Source organism: Xiphophorus maculatus, chromosome 8, assembly GCF_002775205.1.
Source record: "Xiphophorus maculatus strain JP 163 A chromosome 8, X_maculatus-5.0-male, whole genome shotgun sequence".
Taxonomy (NCBI): Eukaryota; Metazoa; Chordata; class Actinopteri; order Cyprinodontiformes; family Poeciliidae; genus Xiphophorus; species Xiphophorus maculatus.
This window is the reverse complement of record NC_036450.1, coordinates 12,397,489-12,415,887: the sequence shown is the minus strand read 5'-3', so window position 1 is coordinate 12,415,887 and position 18,399 is coordinate 12,397,489. Positions and strand designations below refer to the sequence as shown.

The window sequence follows — 18,399 nt, the reverse complement described above, 5'->3', positions numbered from 1 at the left end:
GTTTGCTTGTTTTATTGTATTTCTGAACATATATAGTACTTTAATATCTTGAAAATAACGTGTAATTGTATTACATCCGCTAGCTTTCCCACGCTGTCAATGTTTTTTCACCCTTCTAAATTGCTCACACATTCAGTTAATCATTAACTACACTATCTTTAGGTCCTCACCTTGATTCCTTGCAAAACTGACATGTGCATCTATTTGTTAAACACTCTGTATTTTTAAAAAGAGAATCAACTTCAGAGCAACATTTAAAGCCCAAATGTGGAAAAAGATGTGTAACTGATTTAATATTGAAAAGAGTGTTGGGTTTATCTCAGTGTTGCTGTGAACTGGATGAATTGTCTGAGCCACTATGTGTGCCTCAGACAATAACAAAAAGTTTTTGAATTCAAACAAACTTCAGTAGATGACTGACTTAATAAAAAGTCGCACATATACAAAAACTTAACCAGTCACATAAAACGTAACCCCTTCTTTGAATCATATCATCTGGTCTGTTATTCGCTGCTGTGTTACTCAGAGAAGTGTGGTCAACATTCTTTTATTTTTTTGGTATTAATTAATTAAAATACACTTTGGATAATGATTATTATTTCCTTATGTTAAAATCAGTTGAGAAGGAAAATCAAGTAAGAAGAAACTTTACCCAGAATGGATTTACAGATGATATACCAGTGACTGTGCATATAGGAATTACATGTGTGTTTCCTGGTACATTCCCTAGTCGATATGAAGGAAAAAACAATACTTATAGTTAATTACTATACCGTTTTCTGAACGGTTAATGGCTTAATGGAGCTATTTTCAGCTTCCTGTATCAGATAGCTGTCCTACATTGCTAATGTTAGCTTTAATAAACAAGTGGTGGTTTAATTTCATATTGCACCATAACTTTTGCCTTGCTTTTTAACATCTATAGCAGAGCTTTGGCTCACAACATTTTTCTTACATGTCTACTTTAATATTTGTTTTATTTTTTTGTTGGTATAAAGTTGACAATGCATTGTTAAATTCACCTTGCTATCTGCAACCACAAGGAGGCCGTATGCATTTAGTTTAATGGATTTTGTTGCAGTGGTTCACTGTGTATGACTGTGTCATTACAACTTCAAAGAGCTAAAACCACAAGTTAACTTTGAAAAAAATGCACTTTTTCATCCACTAAAGATTGATTGAATTATTTATTATAATACTGAATTATTGAATCATTTTTGTAATACTTAATATTGTTGACAGGGATACAGTGTCCTTAATGTGTTATGTGTTTGATTTTACTGAACTCTATTTTTGTTTTGTTTGGTTATTTACCTATCTTTCACTGAGTGAACATCAGTTACAAAGCACAGAGGAGAAACTGCAGGGAGTTCGCCACAGGTAGGCAAATCCACGAGATCAAAACCCAAAGATAACAGAGTCTCTGCGACAGTCACATTCTCACAAAGCACACACATACAACTTAGAGAGGAAGTTGTCAGTTGTAGACAAATGCTTATGTCACGACCAGAACTTGTGTCCACCCACAAAAAAAAAAACCTCAGTGTCACACAGTTTGTTCCTCTGTGTTTGTTGCTCAGCGTCCCTTCGCACTTCAGTGCTTTTGTTTCTCTTCAACACCAACAGAACCTCGCTGAGGAACGCAGATCAAACACTTTTGTCCACTGACTACAACTGAGCTGAACTGCCTTGGACTGTTGTTGCAAAGATGGTGAGTAGAAATTTATCTTTGACCAATCGTACCCTTTCTCCTGACCCTCCGATGGAGCTTGGTATGTTTTGATAAGGAGTAATTTTATAAATAAGAGTTCATTAGTCATAATTCAAATTAATCAGACATTACTTGATATTTTGCCAACACAAATATGACTGCAATGAAAAAGTTGTTACTTTAAAACAACATCCTTACCGTCAAGATAATGAGAACTATGGATTACCCCAGTTTATGTCAATATTTGATACTTTTGTTTTCAGTTTGACCTACAAGTTGGTTCTCAGCTGTGTTAAATCAGAAAGCATCTATCTTTTTGTGCTGTGCAGTTGATTCAGAAAAATCTCAACAGATTAGTGCCCACCAGAGCTTCTATTGATACAAGCCTTTTTACTGATATCTGCAAAAACTTGTAAAACATATCTTATCTTCCAAAGTCTTCTCAGCTATAAGAAGTTATGAGGTTCTTCATGACTCCTAAACTGTATTTTCTGCATACAAACTATGTAGTTATAATTATGATGGCAGTTTCTGTATTATTGCTGCTCAGGGTCTCTTTCCACACCTAGCATATACTGGCTACCTTCCAAAATAAATAATTTAAAAGGTTTTTGCTGAACAGGAAGAAAGGCAGAGAGAGAAGAGAAAGACATGTTGCAAATAGCCCAGAGCTAATTGTACCAGGAACAACTGTGTTGAAAACTGCAACCTATTAGATCCACCTGCTCTTCCACTGAGCCATGTGGTAGATCGGTCATTAGATTTTCCCAGAAATCTCTGGAGAAATCTAAGGACCGATTTTGTTTTTATCTTTTACAAACATGTTTCACAAAACTTTGTTTTTAAAAATGAGTTGTCCGTTATGGATTAACCTAGTCCAGGTTTGACAAGGCAAAGGTTTTCACACAGGTCTCAACATAGGTTGGCCTAAATGCCCCTAAAAAAGCTTTAAAGGGCAATCTTGAATCAATAGCGAACCATGTTGTAAGACAATCATTTCCAACATTTCCTTCTTTCCCATTAAATGAACATTAGAAAAAGCAATGCTGAACATCTTAGAATGTAGATGGCAGCTAGTTTTTTTATTTCAAGAACTTGTGTTTCTCCCTGAAAATTCAGTACCCTGGGCAGTAAACCACACTTAACATGTCAAAAATCAATTACAATCTAAACCATACACATATCTAACAAATCATATGATACATCCAATATTGTTTTAGTTACTAAACTAGTGCTCTCTGAGACTGTGTAGTGGGAGGAGTTTCCAGTATGTCACAAAGCCCTCAGGTTTTTACAAAATTGCAACTGCAGTTTACACATTTTAAGAGAAGTGACATGCGCAACAGTTTGGCTCAGAATACATTAAGCAAGTTATAGATTTCTGTGGTGAAGTAGAGGAAGTTACAGGAGGAAATCTTTTTTTTATCCCCTTATTTTATATTCAGCTACAGTTTATGCCTGGTCTGAAGATGCTTTTATAAGCTGAGAGATGTTACTGGCAAGAACAGGGAAGTGATATTGACCCTGAAACTTCAGTGGAAGCACTACCACTGGCGGATTAATAATTTGAGTAACAAACAGGCTGGCACCTGACACCAAAAATACACAAAATTATAATAAAAAATAAAACAGGATCATTAAAGTTATACTAATGTTATCTACACTATTACAATGAACATCAAGTATTCAAGGGGGTTGAGGACTGCTGCTGCCTGCAAATAGCTAAAATCCATGGATACTTGAGACTCCCTCTAATAACACTTCAAACTGCCAACTGCGAATAGGCGCCAGAGTTCACTTCAACCGAACTGAGACCTAGGTTTTTAGGCAGATCACAGTTTGCCTTTTTGGTTTGCATTAGGGTTCGATTGTCCATTCACACCTCCCCAAATGCAGCAAACGTTCTAGCAAAATGAACTACATTTGGTTAAAGCGGACTAAACAGTGCTGGTGTGAATACACTTTTATTCACCTCATGACCATTCAACTCTTTGCCAACTGCATAACTCCATGGAGTTGATGTGTTGTTCTCCTTTACCGTCATTTCTGATTATCCATAGTTTTTGCAACCTGAAATTTTTCTGAATTTGTTCTTTTTTTCCAAGCAAGTAGTAGACTTGCTGCGTTAACTTGCAGTTCAAGGAAGTGTGGAGAAGCGAGTATCGTGCTTATGTATGCCATGGAGGTGAAAATTTGAGCAGTTTTAAATATTTAGCTTCTAAATTTATTCTTTCTCCCAGGTAACCAGTCCATGCCTTGTAGCAAATCAACAGCCAGTCAACCACACTGCCGGAAACCCGAATGCATGATGGTGGCTGCCTAATCCTCTAGCACTAAACCACTGAGTTACTGAGTCATAATCTCAGTAACATGAAATGCAGCCAACAATGTACAACTTTAACAGGATAATAAAAATCCTGCTGGTAAAGTACCGCTTCACACAGACGTAAAGCAAACAGAAACAACAGAAGGACAAAATGTCTATGAATAATTTAAGTGGCAAAGAAACACCTTCTTCATTAATGAATACATAAGCTGTTAGGTAACGTGAATTGTGACATTTTAGTGAAAAAGACTGCATTACTCTTGTTAAAATTTATAATTTGAGATATTTAAAAAATAAACTTTGTTTTTTCAAAATCTTTTGGTGATTATATTTAGGGGCATTTAAATGTTATAATCCAAAGTAAATTATTTTGACTTTTAAATTATTTTGACTTTCTGTTTTCATAAAAAAAACCCAGTTGGTTAAAAATAGCTAATTTAAATATTAATATCCACGAATAAAGAATTTAGACGTAAATCTTATGCAATGTTCCACATGAAGTTCACCTTGCTGTGACTTCCCATTCGCCCTGACACTGGAGCTTTCCGTATTTTTCATTGCACTACAGCTGGATTAGAAATAATTCTGTGTCTCCAGGCTCTTATCTCTGCTTCCTGGTTAGGTGACTCTGGCTCCAGTCAAACAAATCTCATTAAAATAGGTGCGGCTTCTGCTGCTCAGCCAGTCACCCAGTCTATTTAAAAAATATCCAAGCACAGCTGTGGAACTGACCCTCAAGGCAGATACAACTGTTGTACTGTTGTTTGTCGGCAATCTGATGAATGTGGATATGGCACATTTGAATTACAACCTGATTCTTTCAAAAGAGGATAATAGAACAATGACCCTTTTTCAGGTTCATGGTTAGTGTAAAAATCTTTTAAAAAATCATTTTATGTGGCACAATCGTTCTGCCAGGGCTAACAGGACCTTATTATAAATCCAAACACATCTTCTTTCAGACTGAAACTTAAACATAAAATAGTGTGGGGGGTTTTCTGTCCATCTGCATTTCACAGCATGTGTTTACAAAGAGAGGCCAGGAAGTTGGTGCAAACTGTGGTTTGAGAAGTATCTGCATTGAATATCTGTATTACAGTAGTCAAGACCAACTAGCCAGAAGTAAATGTTCTTTTGTTTTCCATGATGCCTTGAAAAAGTATTCATATCCTTGAAATGGTACACATTTCTATGTTGTTACTTGTAAAAAACTAAAATGTATAATAATAACAATAACAATAATAATAATAATAATAATAATAATAATAATAATAATAATAATAATAATAATAATAATAATAATAATAATAATAATAATAATAATAATAATAATAATAATGTACAATTTATTTTTTGATTCACATTTAAGCTTGACTTTGTGTTGGTCCATCACACAAAATTGAAAGAAATACTTGTGGTTATGACCTGAGAAAATGTGAAAATGTTCAAGGGGCCTGAATACTTTTGAACGGCACTGTAAAGTTCAAAGCAGATAAATACACGACTCTACCTTTAGGCGGCCTTTTTGTCATGAAAGTATAGTTTCATTCTTCCACCTTTTGCACTGCAATGTTTTTTAAATCACCTTTTACTTTTAATCCTTTCATTTCTTTTAACTGAACATGTGAGTTCCCACATTAAAGATGACTAACTCAAAAGCAAAAACCTTTGCTTCTTTTACTTTTAGTTTGCGCAAATAGATTTTAACCTTCACAAACTAACTTCTAGGACGTTCTGACATGCATCACATCTGTCTGCAGGGATGATACTGTGAGCTTTTAAAAGGTAACCAGGCCTTGTGAAAGATGTGAAATGAAAGAGAAATTCATACCCCTCTTATGAGCCCTTTACAAACAGCTGGCTTCAGTGTTGTCTTGACTCTACTGACAGTTGAACATGTTTGAACCATTCGTTCAAAGTTGTGACATGTACCAACCTGAACCTCCGTAGCCACAGATCTTTGTGAACTTATTTCAAATCTAGTGTAACTAACCTAACGCAGAAAAAAAAGAAACTGACTGTGAGAACAGGTGGCAAGAGAAAAAGCCCAAAATGCAATGTTAAAAGTAGTTGATTATGAGATATGGAGGAAACAGGGTGTTTTTCTCAGTTTTGCAGCTTTCTGTTCCTTTTTGAACTTTTATCTGTTGGTATGTGTCTGCACAGCATATCCCTTTTTCTTTGATCGGCAGTTTTGGTTTCTGTTTTTGTCTGTCGATGTTAAAGCAGTATTTTATTAGGATTTGATTAAGTAGCATGTTACAGTGAAGTGGATGGACATGTGGATTTAAATTTTATTTTGGAATTAAAAATCTGCATGGATGATGCAGAACCACATTTGGCTGCTATTTCAGCTGCAAGATATTTTGGGCATGTTTCTAACAGCTTTTCCCACTTAGAGATAGAAGATTTCTCTTTGAAAATAGCCCAAGTTGAGTCATACCAGAGAGAGAGCAACTGTGAACTTCAATTTTCAATTTTTACAGTCTTGAGATAAAGATTTCAGTTGTAACTCTGGCTGTTGGGGGTCTTTGAATTGTTGTAGTCCTTTCTTTTATAGCCTCTACTGGGCTTTCTTCCTGTATTTCTCCACAGTTAGCTTTATCTATCTATCAAGCAACAATGACAAGCTTTTCTTTCCTTGCTGAAGAGACACATTCCTGAGCTTATTATACATATTAATAAAAAGTGCTCTGAGAGATGTTCAAAAGTTGAGGAATGTTTTATAACCTTATCCTGCTGTAAATTTCTGCACATCTTCGTTCTTGCCACTTCATAATTCTGTGAATCTTTTTGTCTCTGTCAAACTAACTCTAAAAGCAACAGGAGGTTGTGTTTGAAAAGCAGCATAATGCATTTTCAAGAGTTTCAACTGTATATTTCAAACACACATTGTTTGTTTTTTGGTTTGTTTGTTTCAGGCAAACAAGACTGATGTGAAGGCCATGATGGCTCGATTCCAAGCAGGAGGAGCAAGCATTGATGACTCCACTCCAGTTGGACGCCCTAAAGCATCCCTGCAACCGACGTTATCTTCTGGCCCAGCCATACAAAAGAAGTCTGTTCTGGAGAGCCTCTCAGGCAGTGCGATAAACTCTACGCACAAGCCACCTTTTCCGAAAAACACACCATTGATTAAAAGTGACTCAGACACACATGAGCCAAACAAAGCTAAGGCTCTGGCAAACAAGTTTGCCAACTCCCTGGATGACACTGCCACCAACAGACCTCCCATTCTTAATAAAGTACAAACACCACTGAAGCCACCTTTTTCACAGGCTACTGAAGCTAAAGGGTCAATACAGAAACCTCCTTTTAACAAACCTCCACTCAACTCCACTTTGCCTGAAACCAAACCTGCATTTCCAAAACCCCCTGGAGCACTTAACTCCAAGCCTAACAGGATGAAAGAAGACAGTGGTGGGGGTACTACACCAAACACCGGCCCAACGACGCCCAAAACACCAAATTTGCATCAAAAGCCACCCAGCAACGTTCTAAAAATGTGGCAGCAGAATGAAGAGCAGTCAGAAACAAAGACAGACACTGTGAACAAGCCGTCATCTCAAGCATTCACTGCTCCGAAACCCCCCACCAACTTCAAGAATGCTCAAAGTTTGTTCAACAAGGAGAAGGACCCATCCGAGCAGACAGAGAGTGGAGGGGTCAACAAACCACCCTTCACTGCTATTAACTCTACTCCTCCCCAAAAACCTCCTGCCCACAAAAAGCCAAGTCTGAAGAAGCCGTCAAAGGTTCCTGCCCAGGCTGACGGTATTAATGGTGACATTCCTCCAGGCTTAAAACGCAACCCTCTCCCCAACAGTTTAGCCTTGGGTCCCCCTCCTGCTAAACCAAATCGGCCTCCCAAAGTAGACCTAGATGGCTTTAAAAAATCTGCAGAGACCCGTGAAGATGGTGAGTTGATTTAAGAAACACTATTAAAGGGGACTTGTAATGTAAATTTCACTTTTAGCATGTTTTTATACCTTCATTTGGGTCTCACATCCCAAGAGCTTAAAAGAAAACACCGCCATTTTTTGACAAAAGTTAATGTTTTTTTGAGTCTTGAAAGTGAACCATTTCAAAGACCTTCCAAATATTGAGTCACAATCAACAGGCACTGTGCCGTTACCTAGCAACCCCAGCCAAGCCGGCAGAGCTCCAGCACGTTTGGTCAGCTGGCTTTGCTGCTGCATGTGCTGTACAATAGCTGCTGGAAAAGCCAAGTTGTAGACTTACTGTTTAAAAACCACTTGCTGCATTTTTGTTGGTTGTGCAGAAGGCTCCACTTCTGCTTTTCAAAGATGTATAGTTGTATAATTGCACATCTGTTTGCAGCCACTTTCACATGCAAGTGTAAACACTGAGGTGTGGCTAGAAGCATCTTATTTGAATTTAAAGTGACAAGAGACTCTAAAGCAGCTCATTCTAAATGGAGCTCAGAATTAGCAGAAATGACCAGACTAAAAGCTGGTCATAATTATCTAAAAATGATTATGTCCTTACCTGTTCAAGGAAGCATAAAAAAGTCTCTTTTAAGAACGTGTCCCTGTGTTCACATTAATAGGTTCCCCCAGAATATATTAGTTTTAAGGAGTGAGGTCAGACTTTCATGTCCCTTGTTGAAATAAGACCACTTTATTTAGATCTAGGGAACAGTTTCAAATAGGAACTGTTTCAGATAGGCATCAGCCTATCGACTAGCTGACAGTCTTTGAGTAAAAGAAGAACAGGTAGACAGTCCAGAAGAAAAATTAGTATGACTAAATTCAAGTCAAATTTTTACATAACGAATAAACAGAAAATAGAGTTTTTCGGTGAGAAATCATTCAATTACAATGTTGAGTTTTATTTGAAAATAATGATGCAAATATTTCTTTGTGTTGCTAGCAATTTGCATAAGTACAAACTTATGTCAGAAAACAAAAACACAGTAGCAGTAAGATGTGAAGGTGGCAGTCAAAACGGACTTTAAATTACATCAGCATCTATGTCTTCAAACACAGGCTGTCTCTTTTGAAGCCTCAGTCACGGTGCAGAAGTAAGAATAACACACAACTGTAGGGGCTAAATTGCAACATAAAATACTGTGGAGTTATTAAAAATAGCATACTCTGACCCAAAAAAATAAAATAATAATAAAAAAATAGAAATGATTCAATTCTTTTCAGTACCTATTTATTGGCATTATTACTACTACAATGTCTTCAAATCATAGATATCTTGATTTGACTATAGACAAATCAGAGATAACTTTAACAGGCTTCTTGTTTTAAAAGCAACTTCTTGAAGGCAACAAGGAGATTAGAATAGTCCCACAGGCAGGAGTTTCTGATTTTTTTTCTCCTAATCAAAGATGTTTTTAGTCTTTGTTGAGGAATCGTACTTCATAAAGAAAACTGTTTCTTACTTTCTATCAATTAAAAATACAAAGTGAATGTTTGCCTATATTGTGAGTGGAAAGGCAGAAAGCTCTCTCATTTATCTAATTATTTATTTATTTTTATCTCAAGGACATTTCCTGTATATCACAAGAAGCATATAGTTGTATTGTGAAAGTTTTAGTGTCAGAGGTGTGAAAAGACCTTGCTTCACAGGTCTGTGTGGTTTTTCTGACATTTATAAGTTAGCTAGAAGAGAAGTAAAGTTTGGACAACTTTTGACCCCTGTGCCGTATTAATGTGAATACAGAACATTAATTGGACATTTTTAGAGTTTGTCAAAAACTAACTTGTGTTTTACAAATGCTTCTATGTCCAAAGTCATCAAAAAACAGGCAGAAATTAGAGAAACACACTTGGTTCCTCATTTTTTCCCCAGCAAGTTCCCCATACAGTTTCTCCACTCTCCCCCTTTGACAGCTGAGCTAGTTTCACCACATGAGGAAGTAAGTAACAGCAAACATAGATCGTTTCACGCTAAACTCTGTTTCTAGCAGCAAACTCCAAACTAATTTGACTTATTATAGCAGGATCTACTATGTGTGTGATTGCTGTTGTACATAGCTGTTAAGCTGGGGCTCTAAAATGAACTAACATTTATGTAACACATCTCACAGCACATGCCGTTTGTATGTTGCAACAATATTGCACGGTATGGTTGGGCAATTAGTCAAGCATTATTCTGAAAGATACTGTTTGTTATCCCTCCAGCAATGTACATTTACCATTACTCATACCAGAGTGGCTCAAAGAAAGCTGTTGTTAAACAAAGATAAAACGTCCTGTTTGTAGTTTGCCATAAGCCATGTAGGGACACGGCAAAGTTGTAGAAGATTTTATTTTTATGATTGTTGGTTGTATCATGGTGTGGAGATGCTTTCTTTCAGGAGGGACAGGGACTAAATATAAAGCCAAGGCTACAATAGCCTTGTTTAAATCAAAACATTGATATATTTCAAGTCTGTAGTCATGTTTTAGACTTCAACAAATTGGGAAAGATTTGAAAAGCTGCATATGTACTGGCTTTTTGGAGCAAAACCCCTTAACAAAACCTTAAAGTTGGATGTTTGTAAATTCTTCTACATCATATTAGTTCCAATTTATTTATTGTCCTTTAATGACTTTCCAATTGTTCCAGTTTTGAAAAACTTTGGAAAAGACATTTGTTAACATTCCAATTGATTAAGTTGGTTATAATGAATTCACAAATGAATTTACTCTCTGTTGTCTATCTGTATTAGGTCCTGGCTTTAAGAAACCCCCTCCTTTGGCACCTAACAGCCAGACCAACCATGCACCACAAATTCAAGCCCCACCAACACTACCGCCAGTTCTGCCTGCAAGACATGTCGCCATGTAGGTCCAGAAAAACCCAAACATATTGCTAATCAAGATCCAGACTGTGCTTTATGTGAGCTGAGTACATGTACAGTGAGAAACAGCTAAATCCTAACTGTGCTCCCCAGGAACCAGTCAGATGATATGCCTCCTCCTCCCCCTCCTGTGTTCAGTAAGTTCATTAACTGAGTGTACATTTATTGTAACTCTCACTCAGTTGCATATGAGAGTAAATATAACACGGACTTGAGCTGATGGACCTTACACCTCATTCAGTTGATCATTTGCATGTGATATCTGCTTTTGTTACTTCCTTTCAATAGATGTTTTGACAAAACAGAAGCTAAAATGTTTTGTCGTCAGAGAAGTCGTTTCAATTGTAAAACTACTCGTTCCATATACTTTATTTTCTCTTTTAATGTTGTATCTGTTTTACAGGCCACCCAAGTCAGAGGGCAAAGGTGAGACATATTGTCAATACTATATTTGCTTACAGATGTAGATTTAAATAAAATCAAATAATAATTTACTTCAGTACTTCAGTCTGAACAGTGAAACTCTTTAAACTGATTCACCCAGTTTATGTCTGTTTATTTCTGATATTTCTGGGGATTATGTTTCAATATCAGCCTGCTGGAAACTATCCCCGTGTACCATATAATTTGTGCACTCAGTACTTGGCAGAAACTATTTTGCATGAATTACTACACCCATCCAGCATGGCTTGAAGGCGATCAACATTTGCCTCTGCTGAGATGTGAAGAAAGCCCTGGCTGCTTTCATAACGCCATTCAAGTCATCTGTTTTTGAGTCAGAGGCCTCCATCTTCCTCTTCCAAATGGGCAAAAATCCCCAAGTAGTCACTGGACTGCTTCTCCACTATTCATTCTATATTATTGGACCTTGGTTTTCAAATGAAATGCTGAATATCCTTTGGATCACTGAACAACCGTACAATCAATGGAAGACGTTCCTAGTTCAGAAGTGGCTTACCATAGGCAATGCTGTTGACACACCTTTGTGTGGTGGCTCTTGATGCACTTACTCCAGTTACACATTGTGAATCTCCCCAAAACTCTTGAGTAGGAATTTCTTTGATATGATATTTTCACGTGTTCCAAAATTTTCCATCTTTATCTAGCATACTTTTTTCTTTCACTCATCTTTCCATTAATATGCTTGGAGTCAGAACTCGATGGAAAACCAGATTCTTTTGAAATGGCCTTTTGTGGCTTAACCTAGTTAAAGCTGCTGTTGAGGGACCTTTTTTGACCACACTTTTTCTTTCCACTTAACTTTCCAATAATGTTCTTTGGTGCAGGAATCCTTAAATTGTGAAATAATTTAGAGCATAGCTTGGCACCTTATGGAGAATGCCAGTGATTGTATGCTGGATTAACCGTTATTGTTTAGGTGATAACATTGTCATAAAATAACACTTCTAAAACCTTTGTAAGTCTGAATAAGTTCAAAAATTACTAATTTTTCAATGCAGACTTTTTGTTGCATTTTTGGAACACTAAACTGCAAACACACACAGGGACATGGGATGTGTTTAAAAAGGCATGTACAAATTATTTGCTTCATATAATCAAAGGCAAAAAGGAAATTTCTGATATGTTCTGGTATTCTTTTTATCCATGTCCTCTGCCCAGGAGGAAAATGATGATGAAGACGAAGAAGTGTATGAAGATGTCGAGGAACGATGGTGAGCAAATGACTGAAGCATGTCCCTGTTAGTGACAGTTGTCGTCTTGATTTATAATGTACCATCTTGATGTTTTGGTGATTTTGCAACAATTAAGGAAAGACTTCAGTCTTATTGTAAGTCAAGGGTAAAGATAAGTTAGGAAAGAGATTCCACATGCAACTTCTGATGTTGTTTTCACATTTACTGCTTGCACTTTGACAAGTTATTCTAATTTGTTGTATCTATAGGGACCAAGAGAAAAAGAAAGATGACAAAGAGGAGAAAAGGCGATTGGAGGCAACAAAGAAGGAGCAGAAGGAGCGAGAAAAGAAGGAGCAAGAAGCCAGGAAAAAGTTTAAAGTAGGTGAAAATGACAAAACTTGTTCAAAGTTATAAAGAAGACATTTCCATGACACTGGGAAGATTTTTGCTAACAGTGTTCTTGTGTATGTCTGTGTTTTATAGTTGACTGGAGCCCTGGAGGTCATTCAGAAAGGAAAAGCTCTTACAGACTGCAAAGGCAGCAAGATGGACCTGGCTCTGAAGCAGGGAGACCAGCTCGATATTGTCCGTGTTCAGGGCAACCCAGAGGGGAAGTGGTTGGCACGGACAACAGATGGAACAAGTATGTGGCATGTCGTCATCTGCACAATGTTTCCTTTATCAGCTTTGTTCAGGCCTGTAGCTCCAGATATGCTTATTCCCAAATCCAAAGATGAGGAATATCCATCCTGCACTGAATCCAGGGAAGTACAAGCAATCTGTTGCAAGTCTTTTCAGCATGTAACTTTCCATAGTGGTAAATGACTGGTTGTGACAATAATTGTATTTCATAAAGCTAAAATTTTGAAAATGAGAAAGAACAGCAGCTGTTAAACATTAATCAGAGGACAGACCATTTAACTCTGTAAACTCTGTAAACTCACCTACAGATAATTCCCTTGCAAAGACATGAAACTAAAAAGTATCTTCAAGTTAGTCCTCAGGCTATTTGCTGACGGGAAAGTAAAATATTGATATACTATAAAACAAGCAGAAGCAGTCAAATGCGCCCTCCCTTCTGAATCTCATTAAGCTCATACATGCTAAGGTATAAATCATACACTTCTGATAATTGAGTCTCTGGTTTAGGAAGGCAGGAGCAGGTATCAGAAACATTCAATTTGAGTGACTTATCTTGCTTCTAAACCAATATTATATTTTTCCATTCAATGGATAGTCATTTTAGCTGTTAATAAAAGCTTTACTAAAAATGAAGGACTCAAAATGATCAGTGTTTCTTTTTTCTGCAGTTGGCTATGTCAAGACAACCTCGGTGGAAATTGACTTTAACTCCTTGAAGAATCGTCCCGCTCAGCCGGCACATGAACCTGAAATCTATGACGACATTGACGTAGTCTCGGCAGACAATGGGTAAGAAGAAGGTTGAATTTTTCAGAATTTGTTTGCACATAGAAGCAGCTTTTTCAGATGAAACAGAAGCCGTCTTTCCCAAGACTAGTTTTTCACTCTAGAAACAAAAACATGACTGACCTTTACACAAGTTATTATATTTTTCCTTTTTTAAAAAAAAATAAAATACAACACTTTGCTATTGTTAACTGCATAAAAACATTTAAGATTTTTTTATATGGGTTAAAAAGCTGTTATTGTGCCAGTCACAGACATGCTTTTTAAAAAACACTATTTTTCTTTCTGCAGAGGTGTGAAAGGGCCAGCAGGTAAAATTTTACACTAATTGTTAAAGCATTTCTTTACACAGAATTACATGTTTTGCATCTAATTTAAGGTTGCTTCTTAGAAGCATTCTGACTCATTCCGATTCATTTCATGGTAGTTGTCCTACCGCCACCACCAGGAGAAGATGGAGAAATATATGATGACGTAGTTGATCCAAACCTCGAAGTCAGGTGGGAATTAAATTCTTAATTTAAGAAAGTATTTACCTTTTAACATCTTTGAATTCCTTTTATAAGGAGCAAGAACTGAGCAGAAACAAAGACATCCTGGAAAGTGACAGAAATAAACCAGGAAAAGAAATTTCAATCTTTTTATTCTCGGGTGGCTTTGCAGTTCTCTTGAAAACCAGCCCTCACCGGCGAGGACCCGCAGCATCCTGCGGATCTTTGACCGAAACAGACGTTCTCCCAGCTCTAAAGTGTAAAATACGCTCCGTAGTAAGATTGATCACAGACCTACTGTCCACTGTCGTTAATCTATAATATTTCAGTCATAACTGGCTGCTTTAAAGCTCACGTAAAATCATTTCAAATTTTAACATGCCTTCTGAGATCAGCATCAAATCAACCACTTCACTTTGGTCTGAATGAGACAAAACTGTATTAACTTGTTGTCTGGTAGTTGCAGTTCTGACTGCTTTAATCTAACAGTAATTTTTAGGTGTGTATGTCTTATTATCTGTAAATTTAATAATCATCACGAGAAGTTTGCATGCGATTGATTACAGCATGGCATATTGAGGCATTAACAGCTCTAACTAACATGTTGTAACATAGATGCATGATGCTTCTTTTTTGATTGATTGATTGATTTATTAATGTCATTTTAACAATTTTAACCGTATGATTTCTGTTGAGCCAGACTGCCGGCACCTGACCAGTTTGCTGCAGCAGGGAATGCAGGTAATGTTCAGTTCATTAATAGCACTTTGTTATTAGTGTCTTTATCATTTAAGCTTTAGCTGGATTTATAGAGCCTGATGTCAGATCAATATCAGGTATTATTTAATTTGTTTTGATTATTTTAAGGTGAATATGTGTGTGGAAACCTATCTGTATTAAAGAAAGCCTCTGCTGAACTACACAATTTCATATTTATGCTAATTACTACTTCATATATTCAGATTGCGCTGTACCTTCATTGTATATTATTTAACTTGAAAACACATGTTTGTTGTAGGTCAATTAAGCATTTTCCTTGTGCTACACAGTGCCTGCAGCACCAATTGATGAGGAGATATACGATGATGTTGACTCTCAAAATGCACCTCCGCCTCCTCCCATCAGCAGGTACGATTACATCTTTTTCATGACAAAACAGTTATTACATAGTTTTCTGGGAAGTCAGACCTAGGTTTAAATTTCCATTCATGTTTTATCCTCCTTCTGACACGTGTTTACCTGTCTAGTCTCCCAGGCATGAAAGGCAAAAACAAAGCAGAAGACATGGACCCAAAGAAACAGAAAAAGTTTGAGAAGGAGGAGAAGGAATTCAGGAAAAAGTTCAAAGTTTGTTGCTATTTTAACCACTGCTTTTGTCAAATGAAATACCTTGTACAATAACACAGCTTACATTGCAGTTTTGATTATGTCTCAGTATGACGGGGAGATACAGGTCCTGTACCAGGTGACCATCATCTCCCCACTCAACAATAAGAAGTGGAGCGGGAAAGACCTGCCACTGAAAGCCGGAGAGAAACTGGACGTGATTGTCAAAGCTCAGGATGACAAACTAGTCTGTCGGAATGACGAGGGAAAGTGTGAGTATTTACTCACAATGCCGATGAAAGTTTGCATACACATGCGATGACAGTAGTGTCTTCTTTTATAGCTAGCAACCTCTCTGTCCATGATAATGTTAGACTGGCTTCAGTGTGGACTGGTCTTCTAGTTAATAACAGGTTTACATATTAGTGGCTCCAGGGTTGACATTGGCCCTCCCAACTCAGTGGAATCTTAGTGTCAATTTCCTTTTATCTGAGGCTCTATCACCCACAGACCCAAATTGTCGAAGGGTGACTGTTTGGGTCAGATGGTAAAATGTTATTCTTTTTGTTGACTAATATTTATTTAGCATTATTAATGCAATTCTGCAATCGTGTTCTATTTGTCTAAACTCAAAAATCTCCATTTTACAGTTGGTTATGTTTCAACCGGCCATGTGGTGGAGTAAGTACTGCAAATATTTACATATAAACCACAAATAAGGCATCTAATATAAAGTACATGATCTAATTGTTTTGTTAACCCCACAGTGATGGAGAAATCTATGACGACATTGGAGGAGATGGTATATAAAATCAGTTTTGATCAATTTATTAATACATTTCTGCAATTAATTATTTTATAATACATTTTCTTCTCCTCATTTCAGACTGCATCTATGACAATGACTGAGAAACATCCTTCACTGGCTGAATACACTGAGACTATTAACTTTTCACTATGTGTTATTTATTATGCTCACTGATGGTACTTTAGGAGATGCTGTAAGTTAGCTGCACAGTCTTTAGTTTCCCTGTTCTAACTTATAAATATGCTTTGAAAATGATAATTATATGAGAACCAGATATGGGAAGACGGGCAAGCCTGAAGTCATTTGAACAATCCCATGTTGTGTTTTTTTAATGTTTCTGGCTTCAAAAGCAAAACAAAAAGAAAAGCAGAAGCTGAAGTTGGATATAACAGTATTTTATTATTTCCTTTTTTCCCCTAATGTATTCTTCTTTGGTTGTCATTTAAAACTCTACAGAAGTGAATTTTATTTTCCTTGTTTTGCTACATTATAGAAACAGTATGCAAGAAAAATATTAAGCTTTTGAGGCTTCGTTCTTTCTTTGTTAGCGTCGATATATTATTTGAGCATTTTGTAGCTACCTATAAGTCTAACTGGAAAGGCATTTGATCATCAGTAAATATGTCCTGTTTATGGTGCCAAATAACTTTCACGTCTTGTATATATAATATTTTCTCACAGCTTGAGTTTGTCCTATTCTGTGCACACTGAAATAAACAGCACTTTTGTTATCAAACTTAATAGATCCTCAGGTTAGACTTTGTCATGCCTGTCCATGCAAATTAGACACATGGAAACATTAAGGACGATGCACATTCAATGATTTAATGAAGAACTGTCCTAATTCAGTTCCCATGATGATAGTTTCCATATAAGGATCCTTATCTTGTGCTCAGTGGAATCTTAATATCATCTAGTGGTAAAACCTTGCAACTACAACCTTTATCATATTTTCCAAATTATTTTTTAATTAAATTATTATTTAGCACTTAGTTGTGTCTGTATTTGTTATTGATGTCTCATTTCCTGTTCTGGTTGCACAAAATCTGCTGACTTACACACTTTATCCTTACAGGCATGCATGTAAAATAATTATAATTAGAATAAAGAAGATGTGTCTTTTGACCACACTTGTTTGGAATATTTTACTTTACCCATTCTGGTTGACGAAGATACAATCAGCTAGATCAGGTCACCTGTGTAAATGAATTAACAAAGTTACTGTACATTCCTAGAGCATAAAGCTCAGTTGAACATATACAGATATTTTAGAGGCATGAAATAAATCATATTTGTCATGGATATAAGAATAGTTGGAAGGACAGTTTTTAGTAATTTGGAAGTCAGAAGTTCACATACCTCATTGTCCACAAGAATCTTAAATTTGTAGATTTGTGTTCATCATTTAGTTTAACTCTTAGGGAAAAACAACTTCAATTCCTTTGGGAAGCGTTAGGTGCACAACTTTGAATCTATTGGGATTTTTCAAATCATTAAATGCTTATGTCATAGATAAAGCCTGAAATGTAAACACACACTTCAGTGTTGTTTGGATGCAACAGGACTGTGATTATAAACACATCAAAAGTAGTTTTAAAAAAGAATATATGCTAATAACAAGCTTTGGAAAGCACTGACCCCTCAACTTTACAGAAGATAGTGGGCACATACAATGCAGGAAACCATACAATTTAAATTAATTGAAATTAACTCTACTAATTCTGTTTAGATAGGCCAAATAACCTTCTTTATCCCTTATATTTTAACTTACGACCATCATGTATGTATGTATGCATGCCATAATTTTGACTTTTTGGGGATGTGAAAAAACAAAAAACAAAACTGTAAATTCAAA

At 36.4% G+C, this 18,399-nt stretch overlaps 1 protein-coding gene across 2 annotated transcripts; it reads left to right on the top strand.

Annotated features, from left to right (window-relative positions):
• The first annotated feature begins 1,489 nt into the window (after positions 1–1,489).
• Positions 1,490–17,669, top strand: fyb1 (FYN binding protein 1). Of its 2 annotated transcripts, XM_023338798.1 has the most exons (19): positions 1,490–1,711; positions 6,959–7,955; positions 10,723–10,837; positions 10,948–10,991; positions 11,258–11,280; positions 12,475–12,527; positions 12,758–12,869; positions 12,975–13,134; positions 13,802–13,922; positions 14,211–14,230; positions 14,347–14,419; positions 14,583–14,669; positions 15,111–15,151; positions 15,460–15,538; positions 15,658–15,757; positions 15,846–16,008; positions 16,387–16,417; positions 16,504–16,538; positions 16,623–17,669. In XM_023338798.1, exons 1-19 carry the CDS (start codon positions 1,709–1,711, stop codon positions 16,643–16,645), a joined length of 2,280 nt encoding a protein of 759 aa, XP_023194566.1. In that variant the 5' UTR covers positions 1,490–1,708; the 3' UTR covers positions 16,646–17,669. The 2 variants fall into 2 exon arrangements, with proteins under 2 accessions (XP_023194566.1, XP_023194567.1); XM_023338799.1 differs by lacking the exon at positions 14,583–14,669 and having other exon boundaries at positions 1,491–1,711.
• Positions 17,670–18,399: the final 730 nt, after the last annotated feature.

Coding starts and splice junctions, on each gene's coding strand:
- fyb1 (XM_023338798.1), top strand. Junction 14,420..14,582: donor GATCCAAACCTCGAAGTCAG/GTGGGAATTAAA, acceptor GTGGCTTTGCAG/TTCTCTTGAAAACCAGCCCT. Junction 15,539..15,657: donor CCGCCTCCTCCCATCAGCAG/GTACGATTACAT, acceptor TTACCTGTCTAG/TCTCCCAGGCATGAAAGGCA.